At 39.4% G+C, this 16,158-nt stretch overlaps 1 protein-coding gene across 2 annotated transcripts in view; it reads left to right on the forward strand.

Annotated features, from left to right (window-relative positions):
* The first annotated feature begins 8,713 nt into the window (after positions 1–8,713).
* Positions 8,714–16,158, forward strand: part of Hbs1l (HBS1 like translational GTPase) — a 71,651-nt gene continuing 64,206 nt past the window's right edge. For both annotated transcript variants that reach the window (XM_051175373.1, XM_051175374.1), the window contains exons 1-2: positions 8,714–8,807; positions 11,978–12,043. In XM_051175373.1, coding sequence (XP_051031330.1) covers positions 8,765–8,807; positions 11,978–12,043 — 109 coding nt within the window. In that variant the 5' untranslated portion in view covers positions 8,714–8,764. The remainder of the gene's footprint in view (positions 8,808–11,977; positions 12,044–16,158) is intronic.

Genomic DNA, 16,158 nt, shown 5'->3' on the forward strand with positions numbered 1-16,158 from the left:
AGAAGCAGCTGACTTAGGGCTGTATGTCTGGAGATGGCAGAATGGGGCGTGCAACTTGGATTACCTATAAGCACTTCAGTCAATGGCCACTGTGCATTTCTATTCAGTTTTTATTCTACTCCAATGCAGCCCACAATATGGAAAACAGTCATGAAAATATCCGTTCAGAATGTATTTGTTAATGCCAACCTGGAATTTGGGAGTGTCACTGTGAGACACTAACAATGGAATAAACAGCTTCTATTAATGTGTTAGTCATGGTTGCCATAGTTTCTTTTTCCAGACCTATTTATAAGAATGTTTATAAGTTGAAATTTTTATCTCTTACACAGCATACCTATTTCCATGATATAGATACACATTCAAGTATTTCAGATATTTTGATTGCATTCTGACCCTCCTGAGACTGACAATAAAGTTTGCTTTGAATCAGAGGGCAGACCAAAATGAGCCGAGGAAGTTTTAGAGAACCGAGAATAGATAGAGATACAGGTAGTAGGGCAGGCATTAGAGATGGTCTTGGCCTTTCTAGGTTGGGTAACAAGAGAAAGAGGGGAGGAGGGGGAGAGGGACACAGAGACAGAGAGACAGAGAGACAGAGAGAGAGGAAGTCACTGATTGCTTCTTCACCATTTCTCTGATCATTCAGGCTCTTATCCCGATATCTGACTCTTGAGTTTTTATTGATAAAGAATAATTAGATAAATCCTTCATTCAGGAGTCACTCAGCACATTTTCGTTTATTTAGTCCAGTTTTGTAGCAGTCACTGTCATGGCTGCTAGAGTGACAGTGGGCTAATGGCCATCCCTGCCTGTGAGGGACTCACATGCAGTTAGTTACCCAGTTAGGAGGCCGACAGGGACAGAAACAGATTAATTCTTGTACCTGCTCTAGTGGAGATGAACAGAGGTACTGGAGGGCACAGAGGAGATGCTCTTATTCTCAAGGAAAGTGTCACAATACAGTATGTGTGACACTGATGGCACTACCTTGAGCACTAAAGAGGACGTGGAAAGTATAGGCTGAAGAGTCATGTCCCAGTGCCCTGAAACAGAACACATAACCAGACTTGAAACCTTAAAAGTAGGATCTGTGACCTGGAGTGCTACTAGCCGGGTAATAGAGGTGAGATGAGAAACCAGGCTATGATGGAGTCATCAGTAAATCCTGCCTTTCTAAGGGTTTGGACTTAAAATGTTTCCAGTGAAAGATTTTAATCCAGAGGATTAATTCTTACTAGAGCATTTCGAACAACATGAATTTTTGAAGAATGGGTCTTGTAAAGAGTGGAGTAGCTCTACTGTTATATTTCATGATAACATGATTGACAGCTAGATAACATGGGGCTGGGGCTTGAAAGAGCAACCTCTAGAAGGTGGTGCACAGGTGTTATGCTCTTTGGGCATTCCCCCTGTAAATTCGTGTCTCTATATGGAACTTGGAGTTCTGTTTTGTTCTTGTGGGGATCACTCTGCTTGATACGTTCATGACTCACTAACTCCTTTCTACCCTCTTAATACATCCCACATTCACTCCATGAAACCACACAGAAATGAAAAGGCACCACGGAGCCTCCTTTGAAGATCTCTTTGAGCTTCCCTGAACACCCCCATGTTTGTTTAGGTATGCTGTCAGCACTCTGTCAAACACAGATCCTCTGTGTAGTCCCTTGGAAATAGAAATTTGCCTTGCTCTACTCTAGGATCTAGTCCCCGGACTACATTTCTGCCCTGAAAAAGAAAGAAAGAATGAATGAATGAAAGAAAGATAGAAAGAAAGAAAGGAAAACAAGAGGAAGAGAGAAATGTTAGAAAAAGAAAAATGTGTAATATAAGGAAAGTGAGGAAAAATTCCACAGACGATAAGAATATCATTAGCTCTGACAGAAGGTTGAGGAAATAATTTGGAAGCTCAGTAAGAAAATGGTTGTTTGTTTACAGATTTTAGAGATATTTGGTAACAATAGTAAAGATTAATGGATTTTAGTTATTGTATAATTAATTACACAAAGATCTGCAAAGAACTATAAAGGACGTAGGACAGTGTGTGTGTGTGTGTGTGTGTGTGTGTGTGTGTGTGTGTGTGTGGTATATGTGTATGTAGTTGGGTATGTTTGCTTGAGTTTAGGTATGTGTGGCCGCCTATTCACACTGGGAAGTCAGAGACTGAATTTTGTTTCTTTCTTAATCACTTCACTCCCCACCTTGTTTTAGAGCCAGGACCTCTCATGGAACCGGAAGCTCATCAATTTAGTTAGATTAGCTGGCCAGGCCTCTGCTAGTGCTCTCCTGCCTCCACCTCCCCAATGTTGGGATTACATATACCCATTGCACCAGACTTTTAATGTAGGTGCTGGGGATCTGAATTCAAGTCCTGAAGCTTACACAGCAAATACCTCAGACGATGTTATCTCCCTAGGCTCAAGACTCAGGACATTTTATAGTTTGTAGTGTGGGCTAAACATTTCCACATGTTTAATTATAAAACTCTAGAACTTTTGGAAACTGTCATGTCTAATATCATAATTATTAATTATCATCCCACCCACTTCCTTTCTAATGATAAAGATCACTTCCTTCATTTCACTCTAATAATTATAGAGTACAGAAATCACTATAATTTATGGAAAAGCATATGGGTATTTAAGTACCTGCCAAGAGTTTCAGCCATAGCAAGTCATTTTAATTCAAATTCCAAGGATCAATACTGTTCACTTCAAAGTAGAAAGCAGAAACAGAAAATGGTCTGTAATGAGAATAAACTGTTAAGTCACCTAAAGTTTATTTGTGTATCTAAAATAGAATGCTGGGAGTCATAAGCAACACATTTAAAATAAATACATAATTGAAATAAATAAAACAGCTGGACATAGTGAGCACACCTTTAATCACAGCACTGGAGAGGAAGAGGCAAGTGGATCTCTGTGAGTTCGAGGCCAGCCTAGTCTATAAATCAAGTTCCAGAACAGCCACAGTGTTACATAGAGAAGCCCTGTCTTGAAAAAACACTCACATACAAAGAAATAGATCAAACATATGTATGTATATTTACGTAGGGATTTTTAAAAACATTTTTTTAGTGTTTATATTTTACACTGGGGCATAACTTACATACTATGAGGTTTATAAACTTTAGGTGTTTAGCATAATAAAATTTACATACCTGTAAGACTGTTTACCTCACTTGTATAAATGTATAGAATATCTCCAGAATCCCATATAACTATATGTTTATGTATTTATTGTTGAGACTATGGTTGCTATGTAGTTCAGGTTGGCTTCCAACTTGTGATCCTCCTGCACAGGGGTGTATGACCACACTTGGCTTTATAGAGCCCTGCTTAGTTCTTTCTCCCCAACACTATTAAACATATTTTAAAAATATCTCCAAAATTCTGTTTTCTGTCACTATAGAATAATTTAGCTTGTTCTACAAGGATCTACATGGATCCAATGCTTGGATCCTTGCTCAGAATATGTCTCTGAGACGTGTTCAATGTTGCCTTGTCTGTATATCTGTAGTATCTAGCTCTGCAATGTAATTAATCCAGCTCCATTCTATGCATGGTGATATTTTGTTTATGATCTAACAAATAAAGCTTGCCTGAAGATCAGAGTGCAAAGCAAGTCACACTAGTCAACCATAGAGGCCAGGCAGTGGTGGCACACACCTTTAATTCCATCAACCACACTAGTTAGTCACAGTGGCCATGTGGGCTGGTACATACCCTTAATACCAGCACTAGAGAGGACTATAAGATGGGAGGAGACAGGAGTCAGTCAGTCTGCAGTCACTCTGAGGACAGGATCGTCCCTTTTGTTCTGAGCCTTGGTGAAGGTAAGAATTCTCTAGTGCTTTTCTGATCTTTAGCTTGAACCCCCAAACGTCTCTGGGTTTTTATTATTTGTGTGTGTGTGTGTGTGTGTGTGTGTGTGTGTGTGTGTGTGTGTGTGTGTGTGTAGGTCAGAGATCAATGTCTGCTATATTCTTCGGTTACTCTCCATCTTATGTTTTGAAACAGGGTCTCTCACTGAACCTGGAGCTTGCCCATTGGGCTGACTAGCCAGTGAGTGCCAGGGATCCTCTTGCTCTTGTCTTCTCAGCATTGAGATTACAGACGCACATTGCAGTTCTTGCGGGATTTTATTGTCCAATACTCCTAAACTACATTGAAATTATAAATTGTGAGTTACAGAATCTGATTGTTAACTTGGGAATGTAGCTTAATGGTAGAGTACTTAACTAAAATGTACAAGACCCTGCATTCAAAACCCACTTCTGAAACAAATAAACAGGAGCAGAATCTGATTAATAATTTCCACCAAAAATTAAATTTTTATTGGGGCTAACACTGAATAAGGATCAATTTTGGGAAAATTGGCATTCTCTCATTTAACAAAATAATACTTTCAAGTAGTTGACATAGCTCATTTCTTCATTTGTTTTATTATTATTATTATCATCATCATTATTTACTTTATGTGTATATGTGTGTATCGGGGGTGGTGGTGAGGGTGTTTGCAGAGGCCAGATGAAGGGATGGGATCCCATGATCTGGAGTTCTGGGATGGTGGGAGCCACATTACATGGGTGCTGGGAAAACTTCTTGATCCTAAGAAGAGCAGCAAGTGCTCCTGACTAGAGCCACCTTTCCAGTCCCCATCTCTTCATTTCATGTGACTTTATTTTCCTTACTGATGCTTTCTAGTTTTAGTTTAAATTACATCTTTCCGTGTATTTATCTTGGTACCCCAGAATACTACTTTATGATAATGTAGCATATTTCAAAATGACAAAGGTCTAACTTAGATAAAAGAACTTTGAAAAAGTGGAACAAAGTTGGAATATTTTAGTTACATGTGATGGTTCACACCTTAACCCCAGCACCCAGAGAGGAGGAGGCAGGCAGATCTCTGTGAGTTCAAGGCTGGCCTGGTCTATATAGCAAATTCTAAGCCAGTCAGTGCTACACAGTGAGATGCTGTCTGAAAACAAGAGAAAGAAAAAAAGATTATTTTGTTTCAAGATTTATTAATACAATATTACTGCTATACAATGGAGAGTGGAGAATGACCTCCCACCCAGAGCCACTTCTGTGAAGACAGTGCAGACTGAGTCAGTGGAGAACTCAGTCAACAAATGGTGCTGGAACAAGAAACAGCCGTTTTTCAAGAAGTAGACTGGATCTAAGCTTGCATCACACACAACACTCAACGGAAAATGCATCATAAACCTAAATGTAAAGCCTCAAACTATCAACTATAAAAACAGGAGAAATTTTATGTGACTTTTGTTATGGTGAACATTCCTTAGGCGGAAAATCAATAGCACAATCCATTAAAGCCAATAAACAAATAAATAAATGGGACTTCATCAAAACAAAAAATTCTTCTCAGAAGACACTATTAAAGAAATGAAAAGAGTTGGGGATGCATCTCAGTGGCCCAGCACTTGCCTAGCATCCACAAGACCCTGAGTTCCATCTCCCACCCTATAAGAAGGAATGAAAAGGTGAATCACACACTGGGAGAAATATTGCCAAATTATACATTTGATAAATAAATATTATCCATAATATAAGACGTATTCTCCAGACTCAGAAATAAGAAAACAAGCATACCATTATCAGCCAAACAAGGGGTCTTAAAAAGACACATCATTGAAGAACTCATTGGAGCATCAAATATCCTCAGATGGTGAGAAGTTCTGGACGGCTATGAAAAAGTGCAACTCCATTGTTCAGGGCTATGTAAAATGGTCCAATCACATTTGGAAACTGTTGGGTACTTTCTGTTCTTTTCCCTTTTGTGGTACTGGAGATTGTAACCATGGTACGTACGGGAGGCAAGTGTTCTACCACTGAGCTCCATTCTTAGTGCTGGCATTTTTTTCCCCCCAAAAGGTGTCTGTAACATAGTTTAGGAAAAGTAGACATGATTTTCATACAAGTATTTGTAATGACTATCCACAGCAGTCTTATTTGCAGTAGTCAACATTGGACACAACCAAAGTTGATATCAATAGATTAATGGAAGAATACAAACTGGTATTTCTATGTCATTGTTACCAGGACATCCCCTGACAAGACAGCAATGCCCATGGGTTGGTCAAGGGAGTGGAGATAAACCACTTTGGAGACAGTTTCTGGAACAGTGTCTGGTTTATTGCACATGAGTAACCATTTACATAACAGAAGCCAATGGACTGTGATTGATTAGCACATTACTTTGGATTGGATAGTGAGAGTTCTTACCACCAGAGCCTCTGTGTAGAAGAAACATGTTAGAGGAGATGTGAAGAGTTCCGATTCTCCAGGGGCCTGCAACCTGTTACTCATGCTACTTTAGAATTCTGTGTTCTGACTTTAGCAGCATGGTGGGCCATGCTTCTTAGTTAGAAGTGCTGTGTGCCAAGTAGGCTGGCCACCAGCTCATGCCTGCATTTTCTCTTACATTCCTATATGATGGAATTCTTTCTGAAAGAAAAAGGAATTGATCTAAGCACCTATGAATCTCAAAAGATCTACTCTGCATTAAAAAAAACATATTGCCAGCTTTCATCCACATGAAATAAAAAAAAAAAAACCAAACATATTTAGTGAGAGAAAGCTGATCAGCTGTTGCCAAAGGCCATGTTGGGGAGTCAAGGAGGAAGGAGGGCTCTGTGGACATGATGGATTTTTGTATTCTGTACACAAGTGCTTGGGAGTCTGCATATGTTCATTGTCTTCATGCTTTTGCTAGCATTTACATATATTTAAAATTTAAAATTATAGACTTTAAGTATGTGCTGTTCATTGTTTCCAATGTTACTTCAATGTCACTATCAACAGGTAGCATTCCAGTTTCCTTCTGTTGTTGTGTTAAAAGACTGACCAAAAGCCACTTGGGGAACGAAGTAGTTTGGCTCACACTTCAAAGTTCCAATCCATCACTGAGGGAAGTCAGGGCAGGAACTCAAGCAGAAACTACAGAAGAACACCTCTTACTGACGCACTCTTTGGCTCAGGCTCAGCTAGCTTTTTATACCGCTCAGGCCCACCTACCTGGGGAGGGTGTTCTTCAGAGGAGACTGGAGCCTGCCACATCAATCATCAATGCTTCCCAATTTCCAGTGACTCCAAATTATGTCAAGTTGGCAATGAAACTAACAAGCACAAGTAAGTGATCTGGTCCCCAGAGCCAAATTATGTGTCATCTCTCAGGAAGGAGGAATGTTTCCTTGTTCACTGCCCTGCACTGTTTGTATGGTCAATTCATAACTCATTTATTCCAAGAGTTGCATCAGTGAATTGTGGTTAGCAGTGTTGATGATTACAGTGGAAGAGAAGCTGTCATTTGTGTTTAAGTTTTATATGTAAGGGTCTCAAATATTTCTGGTTGGCCTGGAACTCCCTGTGTAGCCGAGGATGACCTTGAACTCTCAATCCTCCTGCTTCCATCTACCAAGAGGTTAAACGAATGAGTCACCATATCCAGCACATTTAATATTTTTCAGCACCTTAATGTTCTGTGTTAAGTTCTCTTACATGGGCAAATATCATTTAACAATTTTAGTTAGATAATATATGAGTAAGATATTATCTTCACTTACAAAGAGATATGCTGCAATGTAGAAATCATTTAAAGGTATAAAATTAAAAAAACACTTAAAACCATATAAAGTTAGCATCTACATTTTTTTGCATAAATTTTTGCCTTGGAGCCATATTAAACAATGATAGTTAAGAATAACCATTCAGAAGTCAGAACTCAAACCTGAGCCATTTACAAATATGAATTTAATTTGTGTTTTCTTATTATTGTGGATAAGAAAAGCTGAGTAAGGTAGAATTTGACATTTGCCTTTGATACAAGGTCTTAGCATTGCAAAAACAAGCTACAACAAAGAGGTTGTTCACTATGATAATCAGGTTGATGCTCTATTACACTGCATTATTAGCCTTATGTTTTACGAAACGAGGATGTTTAATAACAGGTTATAGATTTATGTATTATGTATTACATCACAAGCACCCAAGGATAGTGCTATCTGAAAAGCTTGTACTAAATGCTCTTAGCAAGTTCACATGTTTATGTATCCAATCAACGCCCAAGACATCTCTCTTAATTAATCCGTGTTAATGAAAATAGTTTACATAGCTAAGGCCAGACAGTTGTTTATCAGAGCTGTTAAAGGAGGATACCTGAAGCCATGAATTATCCGCAAAGCATAGTGACCCAGTGTAGCTATATTTTAATTACTTGTTCAAAAAGTCTTTCTCCTTCTAAAGCTTGGACTAATTATTATGCTACAGTTACACATGTTTGTGGACGCCTATCGTGTTTACCTACAGCCTAAAAGCTGAAGCAGAGTCCTTGCTCTTACTGAGCCAAACAGGCAGCTTCCCAAAGGATCAAAAACCAAATATGGAAAACAATCCTGAACGCTGTTGTAGGTCAAAGATCCCAGCTAGTCATCAATAGCGTGGCCATAGCTGCAAGGATTTCCGGCATTGAAAGCCACGTCAGTCAACTTGCTTGTGGGCGGGGCCTTGCGCCGCCTCGCGAATGCGCATGCGTCTTTGGGAGGCAGGCTGTGACCCTGAGAGCTTGCCGTCGCCTAGAGCGCAGGTATGACGTCGCGTCTGCGCAGACGCTTGGCGCCGAGGTCTGGCGGAAGCCAAGATGGCGCGGAAGAGGTCTCCAGGCTGCGCTCGGCGCCCTGCCCGAGTCTGAGCCGAGTTCTTTGGGAGGGACTGTGGCTGACGGCCTGTGTGCCGCGATGGCTCGGCACCGGAACGTCCGAGGCTATAACTACGATGAAGGTGAGTGGCAGGGCCGCGCCGGGCGGTCATCTGCGCTGTAACAGCTGGGACCCTGGCCTCTTTACATCCGCCTGGTTTGCAGTGCGGACCCCGGAGCCACGCTAGGGCGAGTGATTGTGGCGAGGAGGGGAGGAGGGGAGGGAAAGGGTCCGGCATCTGAGCCCTAGGGAAGGAAGATAGCGTGATTGCTGCCTTTTGGGTTGACCATTTGCGGACGGGTGACAGTGTGGCATCTCAAGGGCCTACGAGGTTTGGCGACGTCGGGATCCGATGCTCTTTGGTATCTACGTTGCCTCTTTTCTCATTGTTTCATTTGGGGACTCGCGCCGGTTTCTAACTTTGGTCCCTTAAGCTCCCCTTCACACGTGCCCACGAGGCATTACTTATTTATAAAACAGCCTGGCTTAGTGCTTGCATTCAATCGACCTGCTAAAACTGTTAGATTTATATAATAATTTACCCGTGCTCATGCGTTTTGACTGCATGACCTCGCTTGACCAGAATTTTCAACGAATTTGAAAATTCAGAACGTAAGAAATAGAAGAATCATGTTTAAAAGGCTCAAGAAATTAAATCGACTGGCTGTTCAAGTGTATACTCCGTTTATCGACTGTTAATACTTAATGTAAATGTATTTAAAAATGGAAATGTAAAGCAACACTAGAGGGGAGATCGTGTAAAGAGACTCACTGATTTTTTTTTTAATGAAAAAATATGTATATGAATGTTCTCAAGGAGTTAAAAGTGGTTTTAGGAAGACTACCATGCAATGAGTGGATAATAGGTATAAGCATCATAGAAGCCAAACATAAAAACAAATGTGAACTAATGCAAAAGGATTGAAGACCTACTGCTTTTGGGGACATGTAACGTGGAAGAAGTTGGTTGTTACTGACTCCCCTGGGAGGTTGTGAGCATCAGTATACTCAGGCTTGGACAGCTAACAGCCTGTGCTGTGTTTGAAGACTTGGACCCGGTCTGCCTGAAATGTCTGTCTTTGCAGACATTCACTGTCAGAATATTGTGGTGAATGTATAAAATGCCTTGTGTTTTGCTACCACTGAGTAATGACTTTGGACTGGGAGATATTTTATAGCTACGAAATGAAGGACACACATCTCTTTAGTAATTTATTTCCTCATCCAGTGATAACTGAGTACTTGGAGTACAGCTTAAGATAGTTAAGGACTGTCGTATAGGAGCAGCTGGTTAAAACATGAGAGATTCCACACAGTGTAACAAAATCCTGCGGGAGCAACTTTAAAAGAAAACGTCTAAATCAGAAAGGATCAGGATTTCTGTGTGAAGTAATTGACAAGAGTTGTGTGTCCTCTGAGTCAGTGCTAAATACCTTCTTATCTTGGCTACCTGAGGTCAGGTTATATTTCTTTGTAATAATTGGTGACATCATAACCAAGCCTGTCCTGTCATGGAATGTTTCGCCCTACCTGCTTACAGAAGTGTAAACCATTTTCAGTGTCTAGTCTTCTTTCCAGTTAGACTTCCTTTTACAGTTTCAATAATTAAAAATTCATAAAGGTATTGTAATTTCATTAGTCTGAGGTCTAAACTCTATTGGTCCCTCTTTGTAACACCTTTGTTTTTCAGTGTATATTGGAATACTTTTCATGACTGCCTCAACTACTAGTTTTTTCTTGTTTTTGTTTTGAGAGTTTCATGTAGCCTTTGTTGGACTTGAATTCACTGTCTGGCCAAGGATGATGAGCCTGTAATCCCCTGCCTGTGATTCTGGCTGTCAAGTGCAGAGGACAGTCTAGCACTGGCAGGCCTGCTTTATGTAGTACTGGCTTTTGGAACCCAGGGCTTTGTGCAGAGCAGGCGAGCAAGTGTTGTGCATTTGCAGGCTGTCTCAGCTAGTTTAAAAGCCCTGCTTTACCTTTGTCAGTCCAGTAGCTGGTCTGACACTGTATATGCAGTAAATCATGCCAGTATTTTGTTGAAGTGAATCACTTTAGGAAGGTGGCAGAGAATAATTTTCTCCATATGCTTAATATGTTAGATCACCTGAACTAGTAAAAGTGACTGTTATATCATATCTAAAGTTATATTTCTTGGGGTTGTGAATGACATTTTTAAATTTGGGACTACAGTCTGGTTTTATGTATTGACTCACATATTTTTATTCAGTAGTAGCAGTTACTTTTCTTTACCATGACATTTGTGCCATTCCTGCTGCATGAATGCCCTAGAAAGATGGCTGACTCTCTCCTTTGGAATTGGTTTGAGTGTTCTGTTCTTGGGGAGATTCTAGTTTTCACATGTGTGTTCCCAGATTGCTCCGTATTTCCTATGGTGAGCACTTGTCATGCAGTTTTGTAATCACCCTGTTCTGGGCTGTTAGACTTTTGGCGTTGACAGAGCTGGAAATGTGTACACTTTGTACTGAAAATGTCTCTGTAAGAATCTCTGGAATAAATTTATGTTCCTTGCAGGGTTTTAAATAGTTTGACTCATTAACTTGTGAACACATTAATTTAGTGCCACATGTGTACCAGGTCCTTGGCTAAACTAAGTTTTTCCTGGAAGGAGCTGTCATTTCTCATGCATTGAAGCATGAGTTGTACTTTGAAGACAATAAATTAGAGGAGGCTGCTGAAGGTAAAGGTGGCAGGGAAGACTTCTGGAGCATTACCTAGAGAAAGAAGCAACCTTGGGAAAATCTCAAGACCATACCCCGCTAAGACTGACTGACTGACTGCACTCTGAACTCCATTCTAAGACTTACGGGTCTCGGAAGTCAGGCTTTTGGGCTCTCCGTGAAGAGTGACTTTGTGGTTGGATTGTATACCCTGTAAAGATGTTTGCCTAGAGAACAGCGGGTATCTTACCCTAGGTTTTTTGTGAAGTTAGACAAGTCACATATGTCATCTACAGGATTATTGCTGGTTTTTGATCACACAACAGATGTGAGAAAAATAAATAAAGCCCAGTTAACTTCAAAACAGAAGGCTTATGTATGTTTTAAAAGTATACATTGTTAGTAGTTTAGATTGTTAGTAAATATCTACTTTGTGGGCAGAATTCTTAGAATTTTTGGAAAAGTAGGCATTCAGGTTTCTTGAGAGTTTTAACTTATAGATGATTCAGGTGTTTGCTCATGAATATAGAAGATGTGATTGAACTTGTAATGAATCTGTTTTGTGTTTTAGATTTTGAAGACGATGATTTGTATGGCCAGTCTGTGGAGGACGATTATTGTATTTCACCGTCAACAGGTAAGTTGTAACCCCCACAACCCCCCCAAACCACAGACAAACCAGATTTCTTTGATTTGGCTGTTTAAAAAGGTCAAGTAAGTATGACTGTTACCTTGGACTAGAATCATTAAGACTAATGTGTAAGTTTTAGGAAGATGTAGCTGGGCAGTGGTGGCACATACCTTTCATCCCATCCTCGGGAGGCAGAGGAGGCAGATCTCTGGTGTACAGAGTGAATTCCAGGACAGCCAGGGCTACAGAAAGAAACCCTGTTCATAACAAACAAAACAAAATTTAAACAGACACATGTATGTGTGTCTATATACTCACATGTTAAAATTTAAAGTTTTTATAATGGTTTATTTGAAAACAAAAAGTAGACATTATATAATATAGTACAGGGTGGCCTTGAATTCCTGGTGATCTTCTAGATTTAGCCATACTTAGATGGGTTTGTAAGTATTCCCCAAGTTCACCTGTAAGAATTTCTTTGCCCATGAATAATTAAAAAAATTTTTTTTTTGGTGTGAGTGTATGTGTGTGTGTTATATGTTTGTGTAGATGTTATATGTTTGTGTAGGTGTTATATGTCTGTGTAAGTGTTATATGTCTGTGTAGGTGTTATATGTTTGTGTGTGTGTTATATGTTTGTGTGTGTGTTATATGTTTGTGTAGGTGTTATGTTTGTGTAGGTGTTATATGTGTGTGTGTTATATGTTTGTGTAGGTGTTATATGTGTGTGTGTTATATGTTTGTGTAGGTGTTATATGTGTGTGTGTTATATGTTTGTGTAGGTGTTATTTGTGTGTGTTATATGTTTGTGTGTGTGTTATATGTTTGTGTAGGTGTTATATGTTTGTTTAGGTGTTATATGTTTGTGTGTGTGTTATATGTTTGTGTAGTTGTTATATGTTTGTGTAGGTGTTATATGTGTGTGTGTGTTATATGTTTGTGTAGGTGTTATATGTGTGTGTGTTATATGTTTGTGTAGGTGTTATATGTTTGTGTAGGTGTTATATGTGTGTGTGTGTTATATGTGTGTGTGTTATATGTTTGTGTAGGTGTTATATGTTTGTGTAGGTGTTATATGTGTGTGTGTTATATGTTTGTGTAGGTGTTATATGTTTGTGTAGGTGTTATGTGTGTGTGTGTTATATGTGTGTGTGTGTTATATGTGTGTGTGTTATATGTTTGTGTAGGTGTTATATATTTGTGTAGGTGTTATATGTGTGTGTGTGTGTTATATGTTTGTGTAGGTGTTATGTGTGTGTGTGTTATATGTGTGTGTGTGTTATATGTGTGTGTGTTATATGTTTGTGTGTGTGTTATATGTTTGTGTGTGTTATATGTGTGTGTAGGTGTTATATGTGTGTGTGTTATATGTGTGTGTGTGTTATATGTTTGTGTAGGTGTTATATGTTTGTGTAGGTGTTATGTGTGTGTGTTATATGTGTGTGTGTGTTATATGTGTGTGTGTGTTATATGTTTGTGTAGGTGTTATATGTGTGTGTGTGTTATATGTGTGTGTGTTATATGTGTGTGTGTTATATGTGTGTGTGTGTTATATGTTTGTGTAGGTGTTATATGTGTGTGTGTTATATGTGTGTGTATGTTATATGTTTGTGTAGGTGTTATATGTGTGTGTGTGTTATATGTTTGTGTAGGTGCACACTTCTGTGTGTACTTGGGGATGTGGAGGGGAACCTCATGTGTTGTGTTTCACTCTTTAACTTAGTCCTTTGAGACAGGGCCTCTCCTAGGCTGGTGGCCAGCAAGCCTCAGAGACCCTGCTGTCTCTGGGAGCCAAAGCAGTGGCTTTATAGACACCTGCTTTTTTTTCATGAGTACTAGGAATTTGAACTCAGACCGTCATGGTTGTATAGTAAGAGCTCTTACTCACTGTCCATTTTAAACAAAACTTAAACAGTTTAAGGGAAGTTTTGAAGACCTCTTTTCTAATAGTCTCTGTATCATGCAGTTAATATAAAGCCACTGAAATGTTAATTGGTCCTTAGTGAAAGTCTAAGACCTCTGAGGGCAGTAGTAAATCATACCAGAAATTTTTGGAATATTAGACTGACATTTGAGAACCATTTATTTAGGGAAAGAGTAGTAATACTTAAATGTAGATTTGAGAAGCTTATAAGAGTCTAGGTCTGCAAGGTGCAGTAGCACACATTTTTAATTCTAGCATTCAAGAGTCAGAAGCAGGCTGATTGTGAGTTTGAAGCCTGGTGTATATAGAAAGTTCTAGGGCAGCTAGGGCAAAGAGAGACCATGTCTCAGAAACAAGTTGAGATCTACAGGGTTTGTTGAATATGGTTTGTATAAAAGTGGATTCTCCATACAGCAACGATTGCTTACAATTAATGCAAGTTAATAGTCTAGATAGGCCACATTTACCTAGTGTGCTAACAGTACAAAAGTTATTCCTTCATAAGCTGTTTTCCTGAGGTTTACATGTATGGCCTGACTTACTTGACTCCTTGATCAGAGACTTCTGTGTGTCTCTCATGGCTTGATGTGCATCCTGTGTTGTTCAGATTCTGGAAACCCTAGCTGCAAGTTACTTTTTTTGTACAATTGGAAGTCTACTGACATCACCAAACAGTAGGTAGTTAAAGTACTTTTGCTTCTTTGATAAACTTACTTTTAACAAAAGCATCTGAATATGAATTTTTTATTTTCTAGAACATTTACAGGTGGGGAATGTAGCTTAGTAGGCATGTGTGAGATCCTGGGTGTGATCCCTCTCCCCCAACACCATCAAGCAGAAGCTAGCAGTAACAAAAATACTGCCAAGAACAGTCAAGAAAAGGAAAATGTGTGGCATAACAGTAGCATTAGACCAGAAAACACTTTAGCCTATGCTGGCTTGGAACATAGCACGAAGCACAGGCTAACATGTAGACTGGGATTCCCTGTTTCAGAGTCCCAGAAGTTAAGATTAAAAGCCCGAGTGCCATGTGCTGGGCCTAGGTTATTTATTTATTTATTTATTTATTTATTTATTTATTTATTTATTTATTTATGGTATGTTTCCAAGTTATTTCCAGTGAGGAATGAATACTTTTAGAATAGTTGCTGTTACTTAAAGCAGTAGCTGTCATGGCGGAGCAGTAGATTTTGCTGCTGTGGGCTTTGTTGGCTGTTTGTGAAGCAGAGCCACCTCTTTATTATTGCTGTCATTGTTAGTGTCTGTCCTAGTTTGCTCCTTTGTGGCTGTAATAAAATAAACAAAATACCAGGACATAAAGCAACCTGGAGAGGAAAGGGTTTATGCAAAGAAAACGCCTCCGCAGACATGTTCACAGTCTGTCCTAATGGTAGCAGTTTCTTCTTTCACAATCGGGTAGGCCTCATAGTATCAATGCCCTTTAGAAGAGTACTTCTCCTTTAGGGGTTAATGAACAAATAGTGTGTGGAGTAGCTCAGCAAAGAAAAATCTATTTTCTTTTGTTCATTGAAGAGGTGCACATATTATACTCATGGTCTAATGAAGCCTGTAATTGAGTTGCTTTGCTAATTAATAGAAACTTCTGAACTTTAGTCACATGTGTTTTTGATTTCTTTCTTTCTTCCTTTTTTTCTTTGTTTTTCTGAGACAGGGTTTCTCTGTGTTGTTTTGGATCCTGTCCTGGAACTAGCTCTGTAGACCAGGTTGGCCTCAAACTCACAGAGATCTGCCTGCCTCTGTTCTTCTTGATAAAAGGTGATTTTTAAATGTAGCTCTTTAAAAATTTCCTTTAGAAAGATTTGTCATACTGATTATTGAATGTATGTCAGGACAGTAATAGCAAAAGAACCAGGAAAAGCAATTTGAATAGTGTTTCTTGTTTCAATTAATGTAAGTTGGAAGTAGTTCTTTGACATATTTTAGTCTAGAACCTTTACTCAGCATCAATTTGTGTGTAAGAAGGACACCCCAATCCCCCTATCCCCCGCTTTGGTCTTTTTGCTGAAAAGCAGCTGTGTGCGGTCCTGTTCAGACAGTTTACTGCTGTGGTCTGATGGGCAGAGAACAACCCTGAACATGTTTGACAGGAGAGGTGAGTGGGCTAGTAAATTAGGTAGCTAGAGTGATGTTTACTGAATGGTGTTTGTTTTGGCAGACTCACAAAAGTCATACAACT

The sequence above is a fragment of the Phodopus roborovskii genome, unplaced genomic scaffold (assembly GCF_943737965.1).
Source record: "Phodopus roborovskii unplaced genomic scaffold, PHOROB, whole genome shotgun sequence".
Classification (NCBI taxonomy): domain Eukaryota; kingdom Metazoa; phylum Chordata; class Mammalia; order Rodentia; family Cricetidae; genus Phodopus; species Phodopus roborovskii.